The sequence below is a fragment of the Camellia sinensis genome, chromosome 8 (assembly GCF_055761805.1).
Source record: "Camellia sinensis isolate YWXY chromosome 8, ASM5576180v1, whole genome shotgun sequence".
Taxonomy (NCBI): Eukaryota; Viridiplantae; Streptophyta; class Magnoliopsida; order Ericales; family Theaceae; genus Camellia; species Camellia sinensis.
This window is the reverse complement of record NC_138968.1, coordinates 22,678,542-22,703,315: the sequence shown is the minus strand read 5'-3', so window position 1 is coordinate 22,703,315 and position 24,774 is coordinate 22,678,542. Positions and strand designations below refer to the sequence as shown.

Here is a 24,774-nt window from a genome sequence, read left to right as displayed (position 1 = left end):
TAAAAATAAAGAAATGGCTTACCTTAATATAAGTATATGTTTTAATTTTAAATTCTTAATTTGCAAATAGTATAACTTATAGTGTCCTATAATTGATGGATTATAATTTATTATATGTAATTGCATAATATAACATAAATCACCATAAACCAATCTAAAAATGACAAAATTTCTTGAAACTTTTCTTCATATTTCTTTCATAAAACGGAAAATAACTCATATAAATTTCTTAAACACCTTCCCTCACAAGTCAATTTCTGAGGCTGAGTAATGCCAAGGGGTTGGTCCCCTCGCAATAATGTAAGCTGAAGTAAATAAAAACTCGTGATTCGCATGTGGTCACTGTTAAATGTTTAAAGGATAAATTATAAATACATCATTTATGGTTGATTTAAAATATAAATTATTTTTTATGATTTAAAAAATTATAAATATCTTTTTTGAGAATTTTTTATTTAGTAAAATTAATTAAAAAATTAAAATTCATAACTATTCTCTTATATAGTAATTATCTGAATTATTAATTGAAATATATTTATAATATCATTAAAAATTATTAATTAACTTAATAATTTATTAATAAAAGATCATTTATTATAAAATTTAAAAAATTTAAAAGATAAAATTATAAAAAATAATTTATATTTTAAACAAATATAAGAAGGGTATTAGTGATTTATCCAGGTTTAATGACATGGCAACAGGGACTCCACTAAGGACTTCCATGGCTCATATTTCATGTTCACTTCTTCACCAAAAAGTCAGTTACTTACTTGAGGGTTAAGCACGGTTTCGATTCCATTTGGCTCATCACGCTCGGGATAAATTAATCGCCGTTTGGATAGAGAAAGTGAGAGGAAGTGGGAGAGAAAATGTGGTTGTTTTTGAAAGGACCTTCTGGGTTCTCGTCTTCTTCCACAGCTGAAGAAGTCACTCAGGGAATCAATGGCACTGGTCTCACTGCCATTGTTACAGGTCATATTCCATTTTTAGATTCTGGGTTTTCATTTTTTTCATGTTTTTTTTGCTTTACTGTAGATCAATTGATTCATTTTTAGATTATATTTGTGGGTTACATTTTCTTTTACAGAGCATATATCTTCAAGATTGTTTTTTTTTTTTGGATAAATAGTATACATATGTCTTACAAGTCAACCTACTGTTTGTATTATGGTATGTGAGATGCATGTTGTGCACAAACATTGACTCGACCTTAAAATGTTCTCTTCAAAACAAAAAGGAAAAGCAAAGAGTCAATCAATGTTCTCAAGTACTTATGCAGGCCTTGATTTTCTTTCATATAAAACCCAATTTTTTTGGCTATACATGTTCAGGTTGTATCTCAATTGTTTTCCTCAGAAGTTCATGAACTTTGTATCTGCAAATTTAGAAATTACTAGTGAATTAGACTTGTGACAAAATGGTATTTTTGGCTATATGTTCTGGCTTTCTGTTCAAAAATTTATTGTAAATTTGGGGAGAAATGCGTTCCGAAGGTTATTGGAAGTTCCACATAATATGAAGCAAAGGCGTCTTTGGGGCCAGATTTTGGTTTTTTGTTCCTTCACTTGAGTGGATCTGCATTATTATTGAGAGCCTGGATTTTTTTTTTTTGGCATAGTTTATGTGATCTTCATTCTTTCCTACCTCTGCTTTTCTTTAAGCGGGGAGGAAATTAACTTGATTGTCATCAGTGGCAAACCCAAAAATTGTGCTGAGGGAGGGCCAAGGTAAACTTATTTAGATTTTGGAGAAGCTGCCGCAGTAAAATTGTACAGATTTTGGGAGTCAAAACGCTAATTTATTTTATCAATACTCAAATTTGAATCAAAACAATGAGTTTTTCTAAAGTTTGGGGGGCCAAAATACTAATTTCTTTGTAAATACAAAAAATTGCATTGTAAATATGAAAAAAATTTCAAAACCCTACCCCGTGTGTCCACCACTAACTGTCATAATCTTATAATTTTCATACTTTCCTTGGCTAAAATTTAAGGGCATTTTTTGTGTAAACTTGCACTTTAAAACAACTGTATATGGAGTACCAAATCACACTACCCTTGCAACTTTCTTTTCTTTTTTTTGTTGCTAATATTTACAACAAATATAGGAGCATCAAGTGGTATTGGCACTGAAACATCCCGAGTTCTTGCAATGCGTGGTGTCCATGTCATCATGGGTGTAAGGAGTGTGTCTGCAGGCAAAGAGGTTAAAAATGCTATTTCTAAGGAAATTCCCGCCGCTAAGATTGATGCCATGGAGTTGGATCTCAGTTCAATGGCATCTGTGAGAAAATTTGCATCAGAGTACACTTCCTCGGGTCTTCCACTAAACCTTCTAATGTAAGAGAATGACATGAGTCGTGAATCATTGTCTTATGGTTCTGCATTATGAATATAAATTTCTTCTCTACGTTTGTGCGTGGTGGCGTAGTTATGAGGAGTAAATCTTGTCTTCTTTATTGTAAGTAACAATGCAGGAATAATGGCGACTCCCTTCATGCTTTCCAAAGACAACATAGAATTACAGTTTGCCACAAACCACATAGGTATGTTGCACATACCTATTTCAGAAATATATATTTATACTATTATATAAGTGCACAAGTCGCTTGGTATGGACAGTTTTGTCACAACTTTCCTTATTCCTAAATTACACTTCTATAACTGCCGATTTTAAACACGCCTATTGGTTATTCTGTAACTACTAATTTCAAACTGCCTCCAACAATTGATGAGCATGAAGCCTGCTGTATGAAAAATTCAAATTGATTCAGATGTTTAAAACTCTACAAACATGGATGATCTCTATTCATAAATTATAGCTATTTGCATGTGCATCGTGTGTGCACCCGCCTACTAAATATATATAGTAAAAGTTCAAAAGCTGTGTGGTAGCTTTTAAGTAACATGATTTATTTATTCGTTTACACAATGATTCAACATATTCTCTTTGCTTGTTAAAAAAAATAAAAATAAAAAGACCGAAAGAAGAAAAGTATGTTGTTTTCTTCAAATGCGAGTTTCAATTACAAGGTTATTGTGGTATTTTTTTTTGCACTTAGAAATATATGTTGTCTTGTACTCTGGAAAAAGAACCTCAAAATTATCAAAAAAAAATGAAGCTATAGAAGTTAAGACATTTGAAGTCAAGGTAAAATTATTTGGATTTTTAAGAGCCATAATGAAATTATATAGGTTTTCAAGGGGCAAAAACGCTAAGTTCTATTATAAATACTCAAAAAAATATCATGGGCTAATTGAGGTTTTTGTGAAGTTTGGAAGGCCGATGTAAAATTACATTTTTGGAGGGGCCCAAGTAAAATTAAATAGATTTTGAAAGGGCCAAAATAAAACCATATAAATTTTGAAGGAGCTAATATGCTAATTTTTGTTATAAATATTTAAAATAGTATAGGCCAAATAGTATTATTGTGAAGTTTGGGGAAAGAAGTTCCCACAGCATTGTTGTTGAGTACTTGTTGATTTTAACTCCATTGCAGGTCATTTTCTGTTGACAAGTCTGTTGTTGGACACCATGAAGAAAACAGCACGCAAAACCAAAAAAGAGGGAAGAATTGTAAATGTTTCATCTGAGGCTCACCGGTTTCCTTATCGTGAAGGAATTCGGTTTGATAAAATCAATGATCAAGAAGGGTAAATATTTTTCCTTTGATTCAGAATGGAATTGAACTACTTATAAAGATAGATCCACAATTGTCAGCCTGTGTTATGTTTGATTATATATTTATGTTTGTTTGTTGGCTGTCCTTCATTAAATTAATTGGAAGGGCATACAAATCTGTGTTGTGAAGTTTACAAGGGTTCTAATGTTGATACATCATCCGGATATAAACTACGTTTGCTTTTTGCTCAAAGTGAAGCATTTCTAAATGCATTTAAGTTAGATTAGAAATGCCAAAGATGAAAAAAAAATTGAGAAAATGTTTATTGCGTATGATTTTATTTTTCATGAACTCCTCTTTTCTAGTGCATTAATCTATGTTAAACTTTTAAATTTCTAATTGTAGAATACACCACTCTAGAGCTAGCTTGTAGTCATGTCTATCTGATGTAATATTTCACTTCGATATAATGGTATTTATTTGTCTATATTTTCTGTTCTCTTATTTTAAACATGTTTCCGTGTCTTGGATTTTTACTTTTCCTAGTCATCAGTGTGGTTCATTCTTGTGAAAGGCTTATACATGTAAGCATGTGACCTTAATTTGTTTAAATTTGATCACTTGTATGAGCAAACCTACGTGGATGTGTTCTTAAGTTTCCAACCTTACTTTTCTGGTATTTTTCGAACTCTTACACCTATTATCCTCCTTTGGTAAGGATTGGTTGTAAGTGATAAGGGATGTGATTAGAATTCGTCTTGATTTCATAGCCAAAAAGAAATTAATAAACATTTCAAGGAAACAAAGAGAAATTAATGTTTTATTTCAATCCTCACATCCATTCATGTTTTGCATTGCAGAGTTATGCATTGTGTATGCTTGAAAAAGTTGATAATTTTTCTGTTGCATTTGTTCTTATGTTTATACAGGTACAGCGGTGTAAAAGCATATGGACAATCAAAGCTTGCTAATGTTTTGCATGCTAATGAACTTGCAAGGCAATTAAAGGTATTTGTTCCGTTTGATGGATCTCAATGAAGTAGACTACCTTGTTATTGTTAAGGAAATGGTGAATGACTTTTTCTGACCTGTGAAATTTTTTAGATAATGTTCTGTGATTCATCTCCGGATAATGAGTAGGTAGTCCCATCCTTCGATTTCTATGTTCCTAGCAAATTGAGAGTGGTATTCCTGACTAGCGTTATTTGCTGCTAAGTATCTAACATACTAGTTTGGTTCAGTTTTCAGAATCTATTTTCTAAATTTTTTTTCAAAAACTAGTTTGTTGAAAAAATATATAGTAATTTATTATTTTCATATGGTTTTCTCTTTTTCGTGGGCAGAAATAATTTTTGAAAATTCAAAAAAGTTTTGAAAACTCAACCAAATGTCTGAGGCTGAAATATTATGCCATCCTATACCTCATTACGTGGGCAAAATGTTACCTACTACTACAAAGGTCAATGTGATGTTATATCATTAAGTTGAATGCTTTATTGGCAACATCAGATCCTCAGATATAAACATTACTTGGACCCGTGCCTCTCGTGCATGCTAACCCGAATCTGAATTATATCAATGTCTTATTTGAACAGGAAGATGGGGCGGAAATAACTGCAAATTCACTTCATCCCGGGGTAATTACCTCCAACCTCTACCGTCATCAAAGCTTTGTTGAAGGTATTACTAGGCTCTATGACCTGATGTCATCCAGTTGATTGCACATAAGAATTAGGCTGTTTGGCTTTATGGTATATGCCAAACCATGAAATCCTCTGTTCCCAAGGAATTATCTGTATTTCTTCCAATTAGCCAATAATTTGTACACACTTACACTGCTCCCTTGTTTGGTGTAGGTCTTTTTAATACGCTTGGTAAATTTCTGCTTAAGAATGTTCAGCAGGTAAGCCCCGTATCCAACTCATGTATATAAATTTTTCATCTGTAGAATTTAGGTGAATTGTCCGTCTTCAAAATTATCAGTTTGCTTAATATTTTAAAGAAATTTTCATTCAAGGAAAAAACAAAAAGGGGGGGGGGGGGGATTTGAATTCCTGTGTCAATTCTCATCTCATGTGTAGTTTTCAACAATTTGCCTGTGCTTGTTGCAAAGAATGGTGATTTTAAGGCATGATTTTAGTAACATCCTACTTCGTTCATGGTTGTTGTACAAGAGGATTGATCATTGATTCAAAATTTAGTGTATAGCTCCTTCAAGTCGAAGAAAACAATTAAATCTTTAATTTTTGTCTTTCATTATGGGAAACGATTTTTTGAGAAAACAACTAACTCTTCATCTTATTTATTTTTCAGAAGAGCGTGCTAGGAAAAATTATGGAAAATAAATTGTTTTGTGAATACCCAATTATCTTTTTTTCTATTTGTGCAAGAAAAGTACCAACTTTTGGTGTAAGCTTGAGGAAAATTTGATAAAGAATGTCATCCTTGATCATACTACACAAGGACAACAAGAATAGAAAGAATTATTTGGCTTATCAATCAATAAGATTGAGGCCATGTATATATAATATTTTCATGATACAATTTAGAAAACAATATACGCAAAGCAAGATTCCTACAATCAAAATAATTCCTATTTTAATTTCCATATTCAAACATAATATTTTGATTCCTATATTCAACACTCCTCCTCAAGTTGAAGTAGGTTGTCAATGGAAGATTGGAGCAAAGTTGGTCCCGTAGATTTTGTGAACATATCTACCAACTGCCGAGAAGAAGAGACAAAGGATAGATGCGCAATGCCAATCCGAACCTTTTCTCGAATGAAATGTGTGTCAACCTCAATATGCTTGGTACGCTCATGAAGCACAGAATCAGAGAATAACATAATGGTAGATTTGTTATCACAAAATAAAGAGGAAGGAACAGTCTCCTCAAAATCCAACTTTGCCAGAAGAGAGCGAATCCAAGAATCTCACATGTCCTATGTGTCATAACCCAATACTCAGCCTCTGCAGAAGACCTAGAAACAACCGTCTACTTCTTATTTTTCCATGAGATAAGATGATTACCATAGAAAGTATAGAAGCCAAAAGTGGAACGACGATCAATCCTTGATCTTGCATAGTCGGCATCGGTGAAACAGGAGAGCCCAGATTGGAGACCAGTGATAAAGAACAAGCCCAAGCCAAGAGAAGTCTTCAAAGACCTCAAATTATGATGAACCGCATCAAGGTGATTTGTACGAGGTGCATGTATGAACTGACTCACAACACTAACTGCAAATGTCAAGTCAGGTCTAGTGTTGGTCAAATAAATGAGGCGTCCAACAAGACGTTGATACATGCCTAGGCCATCCAGCAACTCACCAAACTCTGATGTAAGTTTGAAATTAGGATCCATAGGAATAAAAGCAGGTTTACACCCTAACATACTAGTATCCTAAAGCAAGTCAAAGGTGTACTTTCTTTGAGACAAGGAGAGCTCTTCCCTTGAGCTATCGACCTCAATTCCCAGAAAATATTTGAGACATCCCAAATCTTTAATATCAAAAGTTTGGCCTAAATCCTTCTTTACTTGACCAATGCCGACAGAGTCATCACCTGTGAGAATAATATCATTCACATAAACTAACAAGACTATACATTGACCTGTAAAATTTCAGAGAATGAAACAAGTGTGATTGAAGTGGCACTAAACAAAGCTCATATATATAATAACAGAACTGAAACGACCAAACCATGCTTATGGAGACTATTTCAGACTATACAAGGATTTGTGTAACCAGCACACTGTTCCCGAATACTCCCCTCAGCTTGAAAATCGAGTGAAGGAGCCATGTAAATCGTCTTAAGAAGATCACCATGGAGAAATGCATTCTTGACATCAAGCTGATGAAGAGGCCAAGAATGAGATGCTACAAAGGAGATAAGGAGACATACATAAGTAAGCTTGGTGACAGGGGCAAAAGTGGCACCAAAATCCTTACTAGGAATCTGTATGAAACCTTTGGCCATCAAGTGGGCTTTGTAATGGTCAACTAAGCCATTAGTGAGGTATTTATGGTAAACACCTATTTGCAACCAACCGTGCTTTCCTCCGGAGGTAAAGGTACAAGATCCCAAGTGTGATTATGTTCTAAGGTCGCCATCTCAATTTGCATAGCCACTACCCATTTGGGATTTTGAAAGGCCTCAGACACAGAACGAGGAATAAACTCTGACTTAAGCTTGCCAAGAAAAAAAGGATAAGAAGGGAAAACCATGCCATAGGAAAGATACTGGGAAATAGGATGATTAGTACTACTCAAATAACTCAAACGATTTGGAGGAAGTCGATCCCGATATGGGTTACGACGAGGAAGTAGAGAAGGAGCTAAAGGAGAAGAGGTACCTAACCCAGAGATCGGAGAAACAGCAGGGGGAGGGTGTAGACGACGAGATTATACTTGCAATGGGGGAGGAGGTGAAGGTTAAGAAGAAGGAAGATGGACAACCTCATTCTCAACCTCTTCCAAAATGGTCACCAGGCGAACAGTGGAAGTAACAGGAGGAGAAGCCTGCAATGAAGGGTTAGTACCAAAGAAAGGAAGATCCGCACAAAACGTAACATCCAAAGTGTGGTGAAAGTGACCAGACACAAGGTCATAACACCTATACCCTTTGAACATGAAGACTACCCTAAGAAGATATAATGAATAGATTTATCATCTAACTTTGTACGAGTGAGACTCCGATTTTGAACAAAACAAGTACACCCAAAGACACAAGGCAAGAGTGGAAACAGAGTGGTAGTGGGCATAAGGATATAAAACGGACTAAGACCATGCAATACACAACTAGGGGCCTTATTAATAAGGTAAAAACAACATTAAAGACCACCATATGCCAATAAGACTTGGGAACACCCATATCTCGAAGAAAACACCGAACAACAGACATAATATGACGGTTTTTGCGTTCAGCAACACCATTTTGTTTAAGAGTCCGAGGACAAATAAGTTGTTGAAAAATACCGGTTTGATTAAGATGAGGACGAAATATTCCCCATTATTATCAGAACGGATAGTCCTAACAACTGTATGAAACTGAGTTTTAACAATCTGTAAAAATTAGACAAGAATGGGAAATACGTCAGGCTTACGACGAAATAGATAAACCCAAGTGCACCTAGTGTGTTCATCAATAAAAGTCACATAATATCTATGACCAGAAAAAGCGGTGACAGGGGAAGGGCCCCAGACATCAGAATATATAAGATCAAAAGCACTAGGAGTATGAGTCATATGAGGGATATAGCTAGTACGGGTATGCTTAGACAATTCACAAACCACACAATGAAACTTAGAATCTTTGCAAGTTTTATTAAATGAAAGAAAAAGTTGACATAAATACTGAAAATTAGCATGACCCATATGAGCGTGCCATAATTCTAAAGTCTGAATATTAAAAACACAAGACATTGAAGCAGATAAAACAAAGGCCTGAAAACTAGCTAAGGAAGAAGAGGAATACTCATCCGGTAGATCCCCAAAGTAGTACAACCTATCACACTCATAGCCCTTGCCAAAAATCCTCTTCGAATTTAGGTCTTGTAAAAAGCAAGAAGAGAGTAAAAAGATGACAGTACAATTAAATTGTTTGGCAAGACAACTAACGAATAAGAGATTATATGCAAAATTTGAAACATGTAAAACAGATGATAAAGTAATGGTAGGGGATAAAAACACTACACCCTTATGACGAACAGAGGATAACGAATCATCAGTAAGACACACAGATTGGGCAATAGTAGTAGAGACTAGAGAAAAAAGAAAGGAAAACTCATCTGTCATATGATCATTAGCCCTAGAATCCAGAATCCATGAGGGACTAGCAGACCAAATATGGAAAGCAGTAGAAGTACCTGTTGCAAGGGTGGCAACAGTGGTAGACAATGGGCCGTGAGAACTGGTAGGAAGAGATCTAAGTTGAGCTTAAAGTTGACCAATCTGAGTCTGTAACTCTTGTAAATTAAGGAGATGAGGAGACAGGAGTAGCAATACACTAAAGCCGCAGTGTGAGGGGTACCAGCACCACAAGGTCGAGAGGAACATTGCCTCAACTCAGGATGAAGTTTGAAGCAACGAGCCTTAACATGACCAGAAGCGCCACAATGATGACAAGTAACTGGACCAGTATAACCCCGAGAACTAGACTTTGCAATAAGAGCCATCTGATCAGATGAAACTGGAGACAAAGAAGAAGGATTCGACTGAACCGAACACCTACAACGCTCATCACTATCAATGATGGTAAAGGCCTCATAGAAAGAGAGCTTGGGTGATATGTCTAAAATCTGAGTTCGAAGGGATTCAAACTCAAAGTTTAAACCCATCAGAAATTGATAAGTGTTTTGGCGAGCAAGGCATTTGGACACAACAGAGACAACATCTGCCAGTAACTTAGTTAAGGGCTCATATTGAGTCAATTCTTCCCAACGGGGCTGAAGGTATCCAAAGAATTCTGACACAGAAAGACCCAAGACAAACTCGGAAGTACAAGCAATATCCTGATAGAGCTCGAAGATGCAAGCATCGTTATGAGTATGAGCACACATCTGTGATAAAAGCATGCCATAGATCAGGAACTTTGTCGCAATAGAGAAACATATGATAAATACGATCTTCCATAGAGTTAAACATCTATCCCAAAATAGTACAGTTATCAATATCCCACTATGCACGGGTATGATCTGTTGTAGCAAGTTGAGTAGTGGAAGATAAAAGCCAATGAGCTTTTCTCTTGCCCCCTAAATAGAGTTTAAGGGAGCAGTTCCAAGTTGAATTTTTTTTCTCATTCAACATAACACTCGTAATACAATGAGCAGAAGTATGATGAGAAAGAGAAAAATCAAAACTAATTAGGACAGGCTTGATGGAAATATCAGCAAAGGATGGATTAGTTATGGTGGTAGAAGAGGGGCTGAAAAACACATAAAGATAGCAATACAGTCCAAGAAAAAATGAGCAGTTGGAAAAAACTTAACGGCTTATCCAAATAGATACTACCAAATAAACTTGAATAAAAGGACAGACCAAAATGGCTTAATGCATTAGTCCAATCACCCAAGAAGGGGAAGAAAAAAAAAATAGCCACGAACCACCTAAAGAGGCAGCCGAAGCACTTAAGACCATAACCAGGTCTGGTCTGCAGCAGCTAGAGCCTCGGTAGGTATAAAGAAGGCCTGCCGAGGTGAAGACAAGGAATGAGAAGGACTGCGGAGGCTGGGCTGAGACTGTTGGAGGGAGAAAATGAGTTGGAAAGGGTTGTCGGAAGCTAGGTGAAGGCTAGAAAGGGCTGTCGAAGGCTGAAAGAAGGCTAGGCTAGGCTGAGGCTAGAGAGAAGAAAGAAGGAGTTGGTGGTGATGGGTGGTTGAGAGAAAGACGGCTGATACCAAAAAGAATAGAAGGAATTATTTGACTTACTAATCAATGAGGTAGATGCCATGTATATATAATATATTCATGATACAATTTAGAAAATAATATACTTAAGGCAAAATTCCTACAATTAAAATAATTCCTTTTCTAATTTCTATTTTAATTTTTATATTCAAACATAATATTTTGATTCCTATATTCAATCGTACTCACATTTTTTTTTTTTTTTTAACTGCATCATTATGGCTGTAGGGGGCGGCAACGACATGTTATGTGGCATTGCATCCGCAAGTCGAGGGAAAAAGTGGTGAATATTTCAGTGACAGCAACGTGGCCAAAGCAAGTGGACACGCTATGAATGTCGAGTTGGCAAAGAAACTCTGGGATTTCAGCATGAACTTGGTTAAGTAATGTACTCCTAATTTCACAAAATCCACTGTACCTCAAAAATAAGAATAGTACATAAGCTAGTTGAATGGTGTTTGCACTGCTTTGTTAACAAAGAACAATCTGGTAAATCCTTGAATTGTATTCTACTTGCTTGGTTTGGATTTTTAAAAATATTTTTCAAAAAATTTTACTTTCGTATTTTTTTTATTTTTACTGATTTTTTTAATATTTTAAGTATTTTTTTAATTTTTAGACACACTTAATATAAATACACTTAAAAAGTATAATTTTTGTGAAAAAAAATCTTTAAAAAATTCACTAAATATCAAAAATACAAAAAAAAAATGAAAATTTAGTATATTTTTCATATTTTTTTGTATTTATTAATTTTTTTGAAATATTTTTTCACAAATATTTTACTTTTTAGATACATCTGAGTAAGGTGGATTTAAAAAAGTAAAAAAAAAATGTTTAAAATTTTAAAAATATTCACAAAAAATAGAAAAATAAAAAACTCAAATTTTAAAAAATTAAATTCAAAAAATTAAAATTAAACACACTGAATAATTTTTAAAAATATAATCGTTTATATGCTTATTTACTTGTATTGTTTGACTTACTTGAGATAAAAATAGAAGGATTACAATAGTCATTCTTCTTGGGGGTATAACCTCATTGAAACAAGTAATTGGCAAGTAATTTTATTTATCTTTTTATTTTTTTTCATTGATAAATCCGAGATTAAAGAATCAAACATAGCGATAGGATTTAGAAGATGCAGGCTTGTGTGGATTTGGACTTCTTGCTTTGGTGTTTAAATTCTTCCTCCAAATTGTGGGGAACTTGGGACAGGATTTGAATTCTTAATCTGTTAACGAATCCATGTACCTCGTTAGCAAATTAAGGATTGCGTAAGTGGAAAATGGAAGATGGGCAAGAAGGAGAGGATCACATAATTATGGGTTAGAAGCCAACCCATTGATCTGTCCATCACCAATTGCTGAACAAAAAGATTTGTGCACAGAAATTGTAGACAGAAAAATAATTATGTGATATAAATTTAAGAGGGAATTAGTGGAAAAGACAAAAAAAAATTACAAAAACATTGGGAGTTCAACTGATTATGTGATAGGGTGCAAGTGAATAACTGTGGGGGCTCCATGTTTGATTTTTTTTTTTCTTTTGTTTATCCAACTATAAGTAATTTCTCCTAAATTTAAGTTTAGAATTGTGTAGTTTACATGTAAAATGAATCTGAATCACATAATAATTTTTATTTTGTGAATCTATTGTGCCTCCGTTTAGGAAGTGAGTTGGCTTTTTGACTTTTTGATTTTTTTGGCTATTTTAGCCTGGGCTAAAAAGCTTGGTTTGGGAAGGATTTTTTTGGCTTTTTTGACTTTTTTTGTGAGAGAAGAGTGTAATGATTATGGGTTGGATGTGATATTTTATTTGTTATGCCTAAAATAACCTATTTTATTTTTTGTGACTATTTTAACCCCAAAATCACTTGCCAAACACCACCACAGTATATGTAGAATTGTTGATTGCACAAAGTAGCCGAATATTCGCCATCGGAATTATTGTAAACATGCAAAACATATTAGGGAGAGGTAAAGAGAGACAATAAGAAATGGGAACAACAAAACATATTATCGATTCAAGTTTTATTTTTTAATTCTTTTTTTAACTTTAAAATTGGTAGGAGGGTAATAGGAAATGGGAACAGCATAACATATTAAAATGATGGACATCATTAATGATAGACCATAAAAAAAAGGAAAATTACTCTAAGATCCCTCTCCCCCTTTTAATAATGGAAGAGATCCAAAATATTATTTTATGATGTCTAAGGTCCTTCAACACCAAACTCATATATCACAGACAAATTTTAGAAGAAACGAAAGGGCTTCAAAACTATCTTCAAAAACTAAGTTTGGTCTCTCTCTTCTCACTCTCTGCTTCCTTTCTCTCTCTCTCTCCCCTACATCAATGGCAGTTGGGTTGGTATCCAACGGCCAGTCAAACGATCGGTCATCTGCTGATCGATCATTGATGAAATTACAACACACTCATTGAATCACTTCATATCAAAAAGAATTTTTGGTCAAACTTCTACTCAAATTTACAATTGGAAATGCCTTGGGCCTAAAAAAACATATGAAGTTATGGGTAGCCTCAAAATAAATTCACAAAACACAAACAGACAAATTGGGAGAATCGATCCATTCCTCAAAAATCATCCGCCGTAAACTCGGTGTAGTCTCTGGCATGGCTTCTTCGACGGAGCAGTAGCCTCTAAAAAAGCGAAAACTGTACAAGCCACCGGTATTAGAACCAGAGCAAGAAGAAATCCTTAGACGAGGATCAGCAGAGTGAGCTCTGTGGAAGTTATAGTTTAAGTGCCGATGTAAGTGAGTCCGAGAGTTCGAGTAGTTTCTGGTACCGCCTCTACGATGCTGATAGAGCTTCGAGTTCGATGTCATCATCTCCGTTCAATTTCCGTTTATGTTGCCGGTACGTGATACTGATTTGTCTGCATCAATGACAGTGTTGACAGTGTTGAATTTCTCTGGATTTGGCCACTTTTTTCTGGATTTGGCAATTTTCTCTGGATTTGGCAATTTTCTCTAAATCGAATTTTCTCTGAATTTGACAATTTTTTCTAGATTATCCTTGAATTTTCTCTGGATTTGGCAATTTTCTCTGAGTTAGAATGAGATTTTCTCTTAATCAACCATACAGTAATACATGTACAGAAGTAATAATAAATCTATATGATTTCCAACATTTAATGGGCAAGAGAAAAACTAGAATATCATATATCAGGAAAAAAAAAAAAAACTCCGAGATCACACATTAAAATGTTTCATTGCCTATCATATAGATTTTCTCTTAATTAACCATACAGTAATACATGTACAGAAGTAATAATAAATCTATATGATTTCCAACATATAATAGGCAAGAGAAAAACTAGAATATCATATATCAGGAAAAAAAAACCCAAAGCTCACACATTAAAATGTTCCATTGCCTATCATGGAGGAATAGAATTCTTACATCTGACTTGTTGTTCAACAGAAAAGTGTTACCCTGCTTCTCTATCAGATTTACTAAAATGGTGGTAGCGCTGCAAATTCAAACAGGTGAAGAAATTAATTTGGGAAGCAATGCCCATGGCAATCTTGTAGATTTTATGGAAAACAATGAATGAGTTGGTTTTGTTAAAATAAGCATCTGGTGTGGTGCGAGGTGAAGAAATTAGTTAGAAGTTCTTATGTTTGCATTTTGGATAAAATCAAAGGCACTGATTTTAACATTTAAGAATGGGTACTCTGTTATGGATTTCTATGCATTCACTTTGTCATGTCTGATTACAAGATCGATCACCTTCTACATTGTTGACGTGTGTTCATTCAAAGTGCAAATAAAGGCAAATGGTGTGTCATTTTGAGGGCTGCTGATATTGTGATTTTTTTTTTTTTATGTTAGTCCATAAATCCAGAGAAATTTGAATGTTCAAAGTCTTGAACCCAGAGAAATTCTTTGGAAGCCTCAGAATTTCTCTGGGAAAAAATTTTCTGGACTGAAATTTCTCTGGATTGAAATTTTTCTGGTTCAATGTTGAGGGACTTTAGACATTATGAAAATATTAAATGTCCTTTATATTATAAAATTTTAATATCAAGGACCCTAAAAAAAAAATCTCCCAAGAAAACCTCATTAATGATGGACATAATTGAAAATACCAAAGTTAGATTACAACAATGCTAGATTATAGCAATGCTAGTAAGTATAATTAATTTTTTTTTTTTTCAAACTCAAGACATTATGATTTTTTTTTTCTTTTCGCTCCGCTATTCCACTGACTTGAATTATAAGATTTGAAAATTAACAAATAAAATATTATTATTATTATTATTATTATTATTAGTAATATTGAATAGAGCATTATTAAATTAATTTTATAAATTTAATAATGTATCAAAAAAAATGATATTAATTAATTATTTTCTTGACACGTTAAAAAAGTGAATCTACAAAAGTAAATTTTTTTATTATTATTCTATTAGTTGAGCTGTTATTACCCACCCCCCAAAAAAAAAGAAAAGAAAAAACGGAAGGTAGTTTGAGAATTTTTTTTTATTATTAAAATGACACACAATTGGGCATTAACCCAAACGGATCATTAAGGTTTAAAGGATTCGACTACTGTATTACGCAGAACACATATAAATGCATGGTCCATCTCTCTTTCTCTGTTTTTGGTCATCGCTTGAAGATATGCTTCTCTGTTTAGGTTCTTGAGAGAGAGAGAGAGAGAGAGACAGAGAGAATGTGGTTGTTGAGCAGAAAAGGACCATCTGGGTATTCAGCAAGCTCTACAGCTGAGGAAGTTACTCGAGGAATTGATGGGACTGGTCTCACTGCCATTGTTACAGGTCTCTCTCTCTCTCCTCTTCTCTAATCTAATCTAATCTTCCTTAACCCTAGTTCGAAACCAAAACCAAGAAATTATTCTTCATTTTGTATATCATTCACAATTCCTTTCCTTCCTGGTTTAATGACGATTGGGTTGTAATCGAATATGGGGTTTGTTAATCACAGTACTCTAACAATACTGTACGGAAAAAAAATGAACCTTATCGTATAATTCTGTTGATCAAGTCCGTGTAAACGTCGTCGCTTTACTCCCTAAAAACACAAACGTGAGCTAGCTGGCGGGTGTGTGCCGGAAACTCCTCCGATGCCTAAGCCAGCAAAATAGACAAGTAGACAAAAACTTTGTGTATTCAGGAATCAAAGTTGTGTGTTACCTCTCCATAGGTGATGTTTGTGAGCTTTTATAGGTTCCGTGCGACACAATCCAAGTGGGACTCTTACTCCTCCATATAGAGTCTTCCTAGGATTCATACTCCTGAAAGATAATGCTTATCCTTCAACACCTCATCACTGTTTAAACCAAGTGAGATGGTTTTATCATGGTCGGACTCCAATGTGATCGAGGTACGCATGGCTATGCTTAGCCGTAGAACAGACTGAACTATCCTTAGTTCGGTTCCTCCTTTTACTGCCCTTACCTCAGTTCCTCCTGTACAAACCGTGGTAAGTCTAAACCGAGCTAACTTTTAGCAAGGTTTAGACTGAGCTAACCATACTGCGCCATAACCGGTATAAGTTTTAGTATGGTGAACGAGCTAACCTCCTTGGGACAGGAGTAACTTTAAACCTCTTCAAGATCGGAGTAACTTTATGCCCTTTTTACTCAACCCTTCGTACTGAGGCCCATAACGGCCCAGCTCGGCCCAATTTTCATATAAATTACCCTCTCAAATACCAGTAAACTTTGTTGTATGTAAATTGTTAACAGTCCATATACTCAACCCATTATCTTTCTTTTTTCTTTTAATATATTAATTGAAGCATTGGGTTGTCTTTTTTCTTTTAATTTTTTTTTAATTTTTAATTTTTTTTGAAACTCGGTGGAAAAGGGCCTGGATTTTTATTATACATATATATGAACAAATTTTTTGAAACACCATGGAGATACCTCCTTGTGTTCAATTTCAGTTTTACTTATGAAAAATTATAAAAAAAATAGCTTTTCGGGTGGAAAAAAGGGTGAGTAACATGTTTTAAAAAACAGTATTGAAATATGTATTAGTATCCTCATATATCAGTCAATGTCAGTGAATAATGGTATCGGAAGGCCAAAGTACCATTATTTAATATGATACTAGCCGATATTCATAACCCTGGTTAGTAGCACCTCAATGTGGTGCAATGTGAATGAATCTTTGCAAATATCATTATATCCTCAGTTTTGGCCAAAATTTTATTTTGAAGTATGTTATATGTGCCCGGACTTGAGAAATTGTAGTTGCTAAAATGATTTTTCTCAAAGAATTAGCCCAGAAAATGAATTTATAAAAATTCTGATATCTTGGTTATATATATATTTTTTTAAGTAGTCTACATGTTTAAATTCACTAAACCATAGGTGTTTATGCACACACGTGACATACTAGATTTTAGAACAAGGCCTGTTGCAGAATTCCCCTAAAGTTGGACTATTTGGCTTTTACCTATTTTACCTATAGTGCATTTCACTTTAGAACCAATTCTAATGAGTTAGTTATGTTGAAAAACTTCGTTTGAGGGTTTGGATTGGGCAAGCCATTCTTCTCGAATCCCCACCTCATTTCATTTCAAAATTTAAATTATACTTTGAAGGAATGCTTAAGTGCATTGATGACCTAAAATAATGTTCTTTTGGCATTTGATACATTGATCTTTTCCATATACTTTTCTTATTGTTGTTGTTGCTGCTATTGCAGGAGCATCAAGTGGTATTGGTACTGAAACTGCACGTGTTCTTGCAATGCGCGGTGTCCATGTGGTTATGGGGGTCAGAAATATGTCTTCTGGGAAAGAGGTCAAAGAAGCAATACTTAAGGAAATCCCGACTGCGAAAGTCGATGCCATTGAATTGGATCTCAGTTCGTTGGCATCAGTGAGGAAGTTTGTATCGGAATACAATTCTCTGGGACTTCCTTTGAATCTCCTCATGTAAGATATGTAGGGAACATGATAGAGAGAGAATGATTAAATTTTCTTCTTCTTCTTCTTCTTCTTCTTCTTCTCCTCCTCCTCCTCCTCCTCCTCCTCCTCCTCTCTCTCTCTCTTTCTCTCTCTGTGGATCCTGCTAAACTTAACGTTTGTAGTTAAAGCTTGATTTCTGTTAATTTAAATGGGTTTATGGTTGTTCGTGAGCCTAACATGCCATATTGTATGTATGTTTATATACAATATTAATACAAAGCAATTTTCTTTTTCTCGTTGTAAGTAACAATGCAGGAATTATGGCAACTCCATTCATGCTTTCTATAGACAAGATAGAGCTACAGTTTGCAACAAACCACATAGGTGAGGTACATTTTTTGTATGAACAGTATGTTCATCGGTAATGGTACATTCATTTAAATTCCTTGAATGCTACACCTTTTTTAGTATGGTCACTTTTGGTACTTGCAAATTTCTGAACTTGTGTGTAGTGTTCTGTTCCATAATTCAGAAATACTAGGTTTTTTAGAAGTTCCTCCAGGTGGGTTTCAACCTAATTATATTTTTCTTTCTCTGTTATCAATCATGATGGTTAAGGTTTAATTAAGGTATCACTTCACTAATTGGTGTCGATGCAGAGGGTGAATGATTTAAAGATTCTCTTATCTTCTTGCAGGTCATTTTCTTTTGACAAATCTATTGTTGGAAACCATGAAGGAAACAGTCCGTACAACTAGCAAAGAAGGCAGGATTGTAAATGTATCATCAAGACGACACCAGTTTTCATATCCTGAAGGAATCCGATTTGACAAAATTAATGATCAATCAGGGTAAGAATTTTCACTTCAGATACAGCATATATACGTATGTATCAACTGTTTTTGATTCTACATTTGGTAATGAAAATCCTTCACTGTGAGGGATAAGCACATTGGCAAAACAGCTATAAGCTACTCCACCTTGCTTGTAGCATATGATTAATGCGTACAGTTCTCAATTACCCCTTGCAAAGTTTTTTTGGTTATTAATTTTTTTACTTACTAAAAATAATTTTTTTAAAGCTTTGGATGAATGTTGCCCTGTTACAGTCTCCAAAATAGAGTTCCAAAAAGTACGCATTATATTGAAATTAGGGAGGAGTAAACTGTATGCCGCAACTTTAAATCCATTTTGCATAAGCTGAGTTGAATACAGGAAACAGTTGATAGGTTTGTATGCAAGGTTTGATATGTTTCAAATTCTATTTGTGAAAAATGCTATATGTGTATATCTTGGCTAGTTGGCTTTCTTTTAATATGTGTGTGCACTTGAAATCTTCAGGTATAACCAGCTATCTGCATACGGTCAGTCAAAGCTTGCTAATGTTCTGCATGCCAATGAACTTGCGAGACATCTGAAGGTATGTGTGTGACTCAAATCTATGGTGAAAAAATTACTTACCACTTTAAATGTCTTTCAAAAAATAAAATTTTTCATTCTGCTAAACATGAATGGACTGTGTGGAATGTCCTTTCATTCACATCAGCACTTAAAATAGAAACATGATAGTGTTGTTATTAATAGTTGTGTCTCTGCACAGGATGACAGGGTGGAGATAACTGCAAATTCACTTCATCCAGGAGCAATTGCCACTAATCTATTCCGTCATCACATCCTTTTTAGTGGTAATCACTATTTTCCCTTTTCGTGGCACCTATCCATAAATTTTATGGGAAGAAAAAACTTTATTGCTTAGTCTCAACCTTGTGAGACAAACGATGTGTCGCCATTTCATTTACGCTGTGTTTGGTTGGGAGAGGGATTTGGAAAAGGAAAGGAAAGAGATAGGTGAAATGTGAATAAAATATACCTTAATTGCAGATATATTCTCATCTTCCCAAATCTAACTAAAACCCTTGTATTCTCCAAAAGTGGCCTGGTCCTTCAAAATTTGTTGAAATGAAGTATATTTTCCTGCAGGATATTCTGGCCATTTAATCATTTTAAAGTAACTAAAAAGTAAATTTGGTTGTAATATTGACTGGGCCATATGCAGAGAGAATTTTTTTGGTTTAGAAAAATAAAAAAGAAAATAAGAACTATGTTGCTCCCTTCTCAGGAATATAGTAACTATGTTGAGCTGGTAGTTTTCTTGGAGATATGGCTTGGCTTGGATCTTAGGGTTTTTCCCTCCTGTCTTGTTTGTATTATTTTTGTTCAATTGAAGTTTATTTTCCACAAAAAAAAAAAAAAAAGAAAAAAAGGAGAAGAAGAAGAACAAGTAATATACGAGCTGAGGGAATACAAGTTCAGCTTAAGAAGTAATAGTTGATATTGATACATTTACCATGTGCTGTGCAGCATAACATGCCAAATGCAAGTACCACGGGACTTGTTTCTGTTTCATGTATATGGAGTTGTCTAGGTTTGGTACATTGATGTGCTGATACTTTTGTCTGATACAGGTCTTATTGGTGTGCTTGGCAAATATGTGATCAAAAATGTTCAGCAGGTACTAAATTTTTTATGCCCTCATGTTGGAAAAAAAACCAATAATCCACACCCACCCTTCCTCCTCTTTCCTCCCAAAACGAGAAAATCGATGATTATAGTATAACCTCTTCATTAATCGTGCATGATGAGATTGCCAACATGTTGTACACACTTTTTTTCTTCGTTTTTTTATTTAAAAAAAAAAAATCAAAAAAAAAATCAAAATCCAATTCTAAGTTGTCACTTAAAAAGTTTAAAAGTTTAAAAGTTTTTGAAGTTTATTGGCCTTCCAAGCAAAGAAATAACATTGTGGACTATGCTATCATTTATAGTGGAATTGGTTGTAGGGTGCAGCAACTACATGCTATGTGGCATTGCATCCACAGGTTAAAGGGATGACCGGGAAATATTTTGCAGACTGTAACCTAGCTGAAGCAAACTCGCAAGCCAACAATACTGAAATGGCAAAGAAATTGTGGGATTTCAGCTTGAGATTGATTAACCAATGCACTCAAATTTCTTAGAGGTTCATACAGTTTGGTGTTTAACCCATATTTCTCGTATGATATGAAAGTTATACATTCACTGTCTTTGTATTGTGTTTGGAGACTTCCCAATGAGTTGTAAATTCCCAAACCTAAATTACATAGCAGATGTCTGTATATGCTACTCTGCCCAGGATGGTTTTGCTCATCTCCTCTGTTCGGAGTTTAAAAAATGAAAGAAAGAAATAAAAGAAATATTTCTATCAGTCTCTCTTAGAAATGGTAACATGGCGGGTGGGGGTGTGTGCGGTGCGGTTTGGGTAGTTTGAGAATAAAATTATAAACCGAATGGCAGATTGGCAAATCGTGGTTTGGGCGGTTTTGGACGGATTGAAAAATATTCCGACCAAAATAATAGATGATACCGAATAAACCTGGTAGCCCAAAATAATAAAAGGATAAACAAAATGGCTTAATACATCGGTCCAATCACCCCAAGAAGGGGGGAAAAAAAAACAACCACGGACCATCTAAAGAGGCAGCTGAAGCACGTAAGACCAAAACCGTTTTGTCTGCAGTAACCAAAGCCTCAATAGGGATAAAGAAGGCCTGTTGAGGTGAAGACAATGAAGGAGAGGGGCTGCGGAGGTAGGGTTGAGGCTGGGCTGAAACTGTCAGAGGGAGAAAAGGAGTTGGAAAGGGCTGTTGGAAGCTAGGTGAAGGTTGAAAGAAGGTTGGGCTGAGGATGTCGATGGGAGAAAAAGGGTTGTCGGAGGCTAAAGAGAAAAAAGAAGGTAGTCGGTGGTGATGGGTGGTTGAGAGAGACGGCTAGGAAGGCTCTAATATCAAAATGAATAGAAAGAATTATTTGGCTTACCAATCAATGAGGTAGAAAACATGTATATATAATATATTCATCATACAATTTAGGAAACAATATACACAAGGCGGGATTCCTATAATCAAAATAATGCTTATTATAATTTCTATATTCAAACATAATATTTTGATTTTTATATTCAACAGTACTCACATTTTTCTGTTTTTTTTATTTTTATATATTTTTTATTGCATCAATCTGGCTGTAGGGGGCGGCAACGACATGTTATGTGGCATTGCATCCACAAGTCGAGGGAAAAAGTGGTGAATATTTCAGTGACAGCAATGTGGCCAAAGCAAGTGGACACGCTATGAACATCGAGTTGGCAAAGAAACTCTGGGATTTCAGCATGAACTTAGTTAAGTAATGTACTCCTAATTTCACAAAATCCACTGTACCTCAAAAATAAGAATAGTACATAAGCTAGTTGAATGGTGTTTGCCCTGCTTTGTTAACAAAGAACAATCTGATAAATCCTTGAATTGTAATAATTTGATTAATCGTTTATACTTATTTACTCGTATTATTTGAGGATTACAGTAGTCATTCTTGTTGGGTATAACCTCATTGAAACAAGTAATTGGTAAGTAATTTTATTTATCTTTTATTTTTTTCCTTGATAAATCCGAGATTCAAGAATCAATCATAGCGATAGGATTTAGAAGATGCATGCTTGTGTGGATTTGGACTTCTTGCTTTGATGTATAAATTCTTCCTACGAATAGTGGGGAACTTGGTACATATTTGTCTATGACAAGACTTGAATTCTCAACGAATCCATGTACCTCGTTAGCAAATTAAGAATTGTGTAAGTGGAAAATGGAAGTTGGGCAAGAAGAAGAGGATCACATAATTATGGTTCAGAAGCCAACCCGTTGATCTGTCCATCACCAATTGCTGAACAGAAAAGATTTGTAGAAAAAAAAATTTGTGTGATATAAATTTAAGGGGGAATTAGTGGAAAAGAAAAAAAAAATTACAAAAATATTGAGAGTTCAACTGATTATGTTATAGGGTGCAAGTGAATAACTGTGGGGCTCTATGTTTGAATTTTTTTTGTTTGTCCAACTAATCACACAATAATTTTTATTTTGTGAATCTATTATGTGTATGTAGAATTGTTGATTGCACAAAGTGGCAGAATTATTGTAAAGCATGCAAAACATAGGGAGAGGTAAAGAGAGATAAAAGACATCAATTCAAGTTTTATTTTTTAATTCTTTTTTAACTTTAAAATTGGTTGGAGGATGATAGGAAATGAGAACAGCATACGCACCAATTAGTATACTAACTAATGTACCAATTGATGATGTGACATAATTTAAAAGGTTTTTTTGTAGTAAATATAAAAAAAAACCTCATTAATGAGGCACATAATTGGAAGTATCAAAGTTAGATTACATCAATGCTAGTAAATATAATTAATTCATTTTCTAATTATTTGTATTTGTCAAACTCAAGATATTATGAAATCTTTTTCTGCTCCGCTATTCCACTGAGTTGAATTATAAGATTTTAAAATTAAGAAATAAAATATTATTGTTATTATTATTATTATAAGTAATATTGAATAGAGCATTATTAGATCAACTTTATAAATTCTGTGATGCATCAAAAAAAAAAAATGATATCAATCAATTATTTTTCTATTAGTTGAGTTGAGCTGTAATTAACCCAAAACAAGACAAAAGAAAGGTGGTTGGAGATTTTTTTTAATTAAAATGACACACAATTAGGCATTAACCCAAACAGATCATTAAGGATTCGACTATTGTATAACGCGAAACACATATAAATGCATGGTCCATCTCTCTTTCTCTGTTTTTGGTCCTCGCTTGAAGATATGCGTCTCTGTTTAGGTTCTTGAGAGAGAGAGAGAGAGAGAGAGAGAGAGAAAATGTGGTTGTTGAGCAGACAAGGACCATCTGGGTATTCAGCAAGCTCCACACCTAAGGAAGTTACTCGAGGAATTGATGGGACTGGTCTCACTGCCATTGTTACAGGTCTCTCTCTCTTCTAATCTAATCTTCTATGTTAGAATAATGTTTAGAGAAAGAGAGAGAGAAATATGTATCTCTTTTATATATATCATTCAATGTACAATAGCTCCTATATATCGGAGAGATTATAGACAACCTACAAATAACATTATGGCCTAAAGTGGAAGGTGACCGAAAGAGTAAAGACTAAGGCAAAGTTTGGCATGATTGAAAAAAGACAAAAAGTTAAAAAGTCACTATCTTATTTAAGTCACATCATCTTATTTAAGTCACATTATCTATCTAACACATCACTTCAAATCCAACCTAAACCCAACCCATATTTCATAAAAAGTCAAAAAGTGCACTTATTTAGTCTTCCCAAACTAGGCCTAAAGCAATAAGATGTAAGCACTAATTATAACATACATTAACAACCCCCTCAAATTTAATGAGGATAGGTACCAACCAACATAAGTTTGGAGAGAGTAACAAAACGTAAAAATAAACTAAAAAATAAAATAAAATAGGAGACACTGTATGGTCGTGTTAGACCATTGTAGAAAACACGGTATGGTTGTGGAGGACCGTTGTAAAAGACATTGTGTGGTCGTGTCGAATCGTTGGAAAAGACACTATATGGTCATGTATATATATATACAAAGATATATATATATATATATATATATATGTTGCGCCTTCAAAAGTTGCACCTGACACTGTGGCTTCGAGCGTCGTGTCTGGCGCACGATTTACGTGACCGACAGAGCTAGACGCTCCCTGATGTGCAACGATTGCCTCGACTCTCACTCTCTCTTTGTCGTCTTCGTCTTTTTATTCTCTTTTTAAGCCGCGGCTGGTGAGAGAGACAGAGCAAAAAAGCTATGAACCATTCTGCAACCCCTTTCTTTTGTATCCTCTGATATGGCCTTTTCCCTTGGTTCTCTCACCCTCTTTTCAAACCTCAATGATCCCATAAGCTCCCCTGTACCGAG

The 24,774-nt window shown here is 34.6% G+C and overlaps 2 protein-coding genes across 4 annotated transcripts; both read left to right on the top strand.

The window, feature by feature from the left end:
• Positions 1 to 678: 678 nt before the first annotated feature.
• On the top strand, positions 679 to 12,683 carry LOC114258198 (short-chain dehydrogenase TIC 32, chloroplastic). Its single transcript, XM_028198100.2, has 8 exons — positions 679 to 975; positions 2,111 to 2,342; positions 2,469 to 2,548; positions 3,503 to 3,656; positions 4,555 to 4,633; positions 5,221 to 5,305; positions 5,482 to 5,528; positions 11,259 to 12,683. The coding sequence occupies exons 1-8, from the start codon at positions 873 to 875 to the stop codon at positions 11,415 to 11,417; spliced, it is 939 nt and encodes a 312-aa protein (XP_028053901.2). The 5' UTR covers positions 679 to 872; the 3' UTR covers positions 11,418 to 12,683.
• A 2,772-nt stretch (positions 12,684 to 15,455) lies between these two features.
• On the top strand, positions 15,456 to 22,337 carry LOC114258215 (short-chain dehydrogenase TIC 32, chloroplastic). 3 transcript variants are annotated; one of them, XM_082882230.1, is made up of 9 exons: positions 15,456 to 15,841; positions 17,738 to 17,969; positions 18,247 to 18,326; positions 18,640 to 18,793; positions 19,284 to 19,362; positions 19,543 to 19,627; positions 20,408 to 20,454; positions 20,783 to 20,961; positions 22,009 to 22,337. In XM_082882230.1, exons 1-8 carry the CDS (start codon positions 15,736 to 15,738, stop codon positions 20,957 to 20,959), a joined length of 960 nt encoding a protein of 319 aa, XP_082738356.1. In that variant the 5' UTR covers positions 15,456 to 15,735; the 3' UTR covers positions 20,960 to 20,961; positions 22,009 to 22,337. The 3 variants fall into 3 exon arrangements, with proteins under 3 accessions (XP_082738356.1, XP_082738358.1, XP_082738357.1); XM_082882232.1 differs by lacking the exon at positions 20,783 to 20,961 and having other exon boundaries at positions 15,457 to 15,841; XM_082882231.1 differs by lacking the exon at positions 22,009 to 22,337 and having other exon boundaries at positions 15,457 to 15,841; positions 20,783 to 21,186.
• The last annotated feature ends 2,437 nt before the right edge of the window (positions 22,338 to 24,774 follow it).

What these genes read in the sequence shown, in the direction of transcription:
- LOC114258198 (XM_028198100.2), top strand. Translation starts at nt 873, where the DNA reads ATGTGGTTGTTTTTGAAAGGACCTTCTGGGTTCTCGTCTTCTTCCACA. An exon ending in TCATCAAAGCTTTGTTGAAG is followed by an intron (nt 5,306 to 5,481) that starts GTATTACTAGGC and finishes TGTTTGGTGTAG; the next exon opens with GTCTTTTTAATACGCTTGGT. An exon ending in TGCTTAAGAATGTTCAGCAG is followed by an intron (nt 5,529 to 11,258) that starts GTAAGCCCCGTA and finishes TTATGGCTGTAG; the next exon opens with GGGGCGGCAACGACATGTTA.
- LOC114258215 (XM_082882230.1), top strand. Translation starts at nt 15,736, where the DNA reads ATGTGGTTGTTGAGCAGAAAAGGACCATCTGGGTATTCAGCAAGCTCT. An exon ending in TCTCACTGCCATTGTTACAG is followed by an intron (nt 15,842 to 17,737) that starts GTCTCTCTCTCT and finishes CTGCTATTGCAG; the next exon opens with GAGCATCAAGTGGTATTGGT. An exon ending in CTTCCTTTGAATCTCCTCAT is followed by an intron (nt 17,970 to 18,246) that starts GTAAGATATGTA and finishes TCTCGTTGTAAG; the next exon opens with TAACAATGCAGGAATTATGG.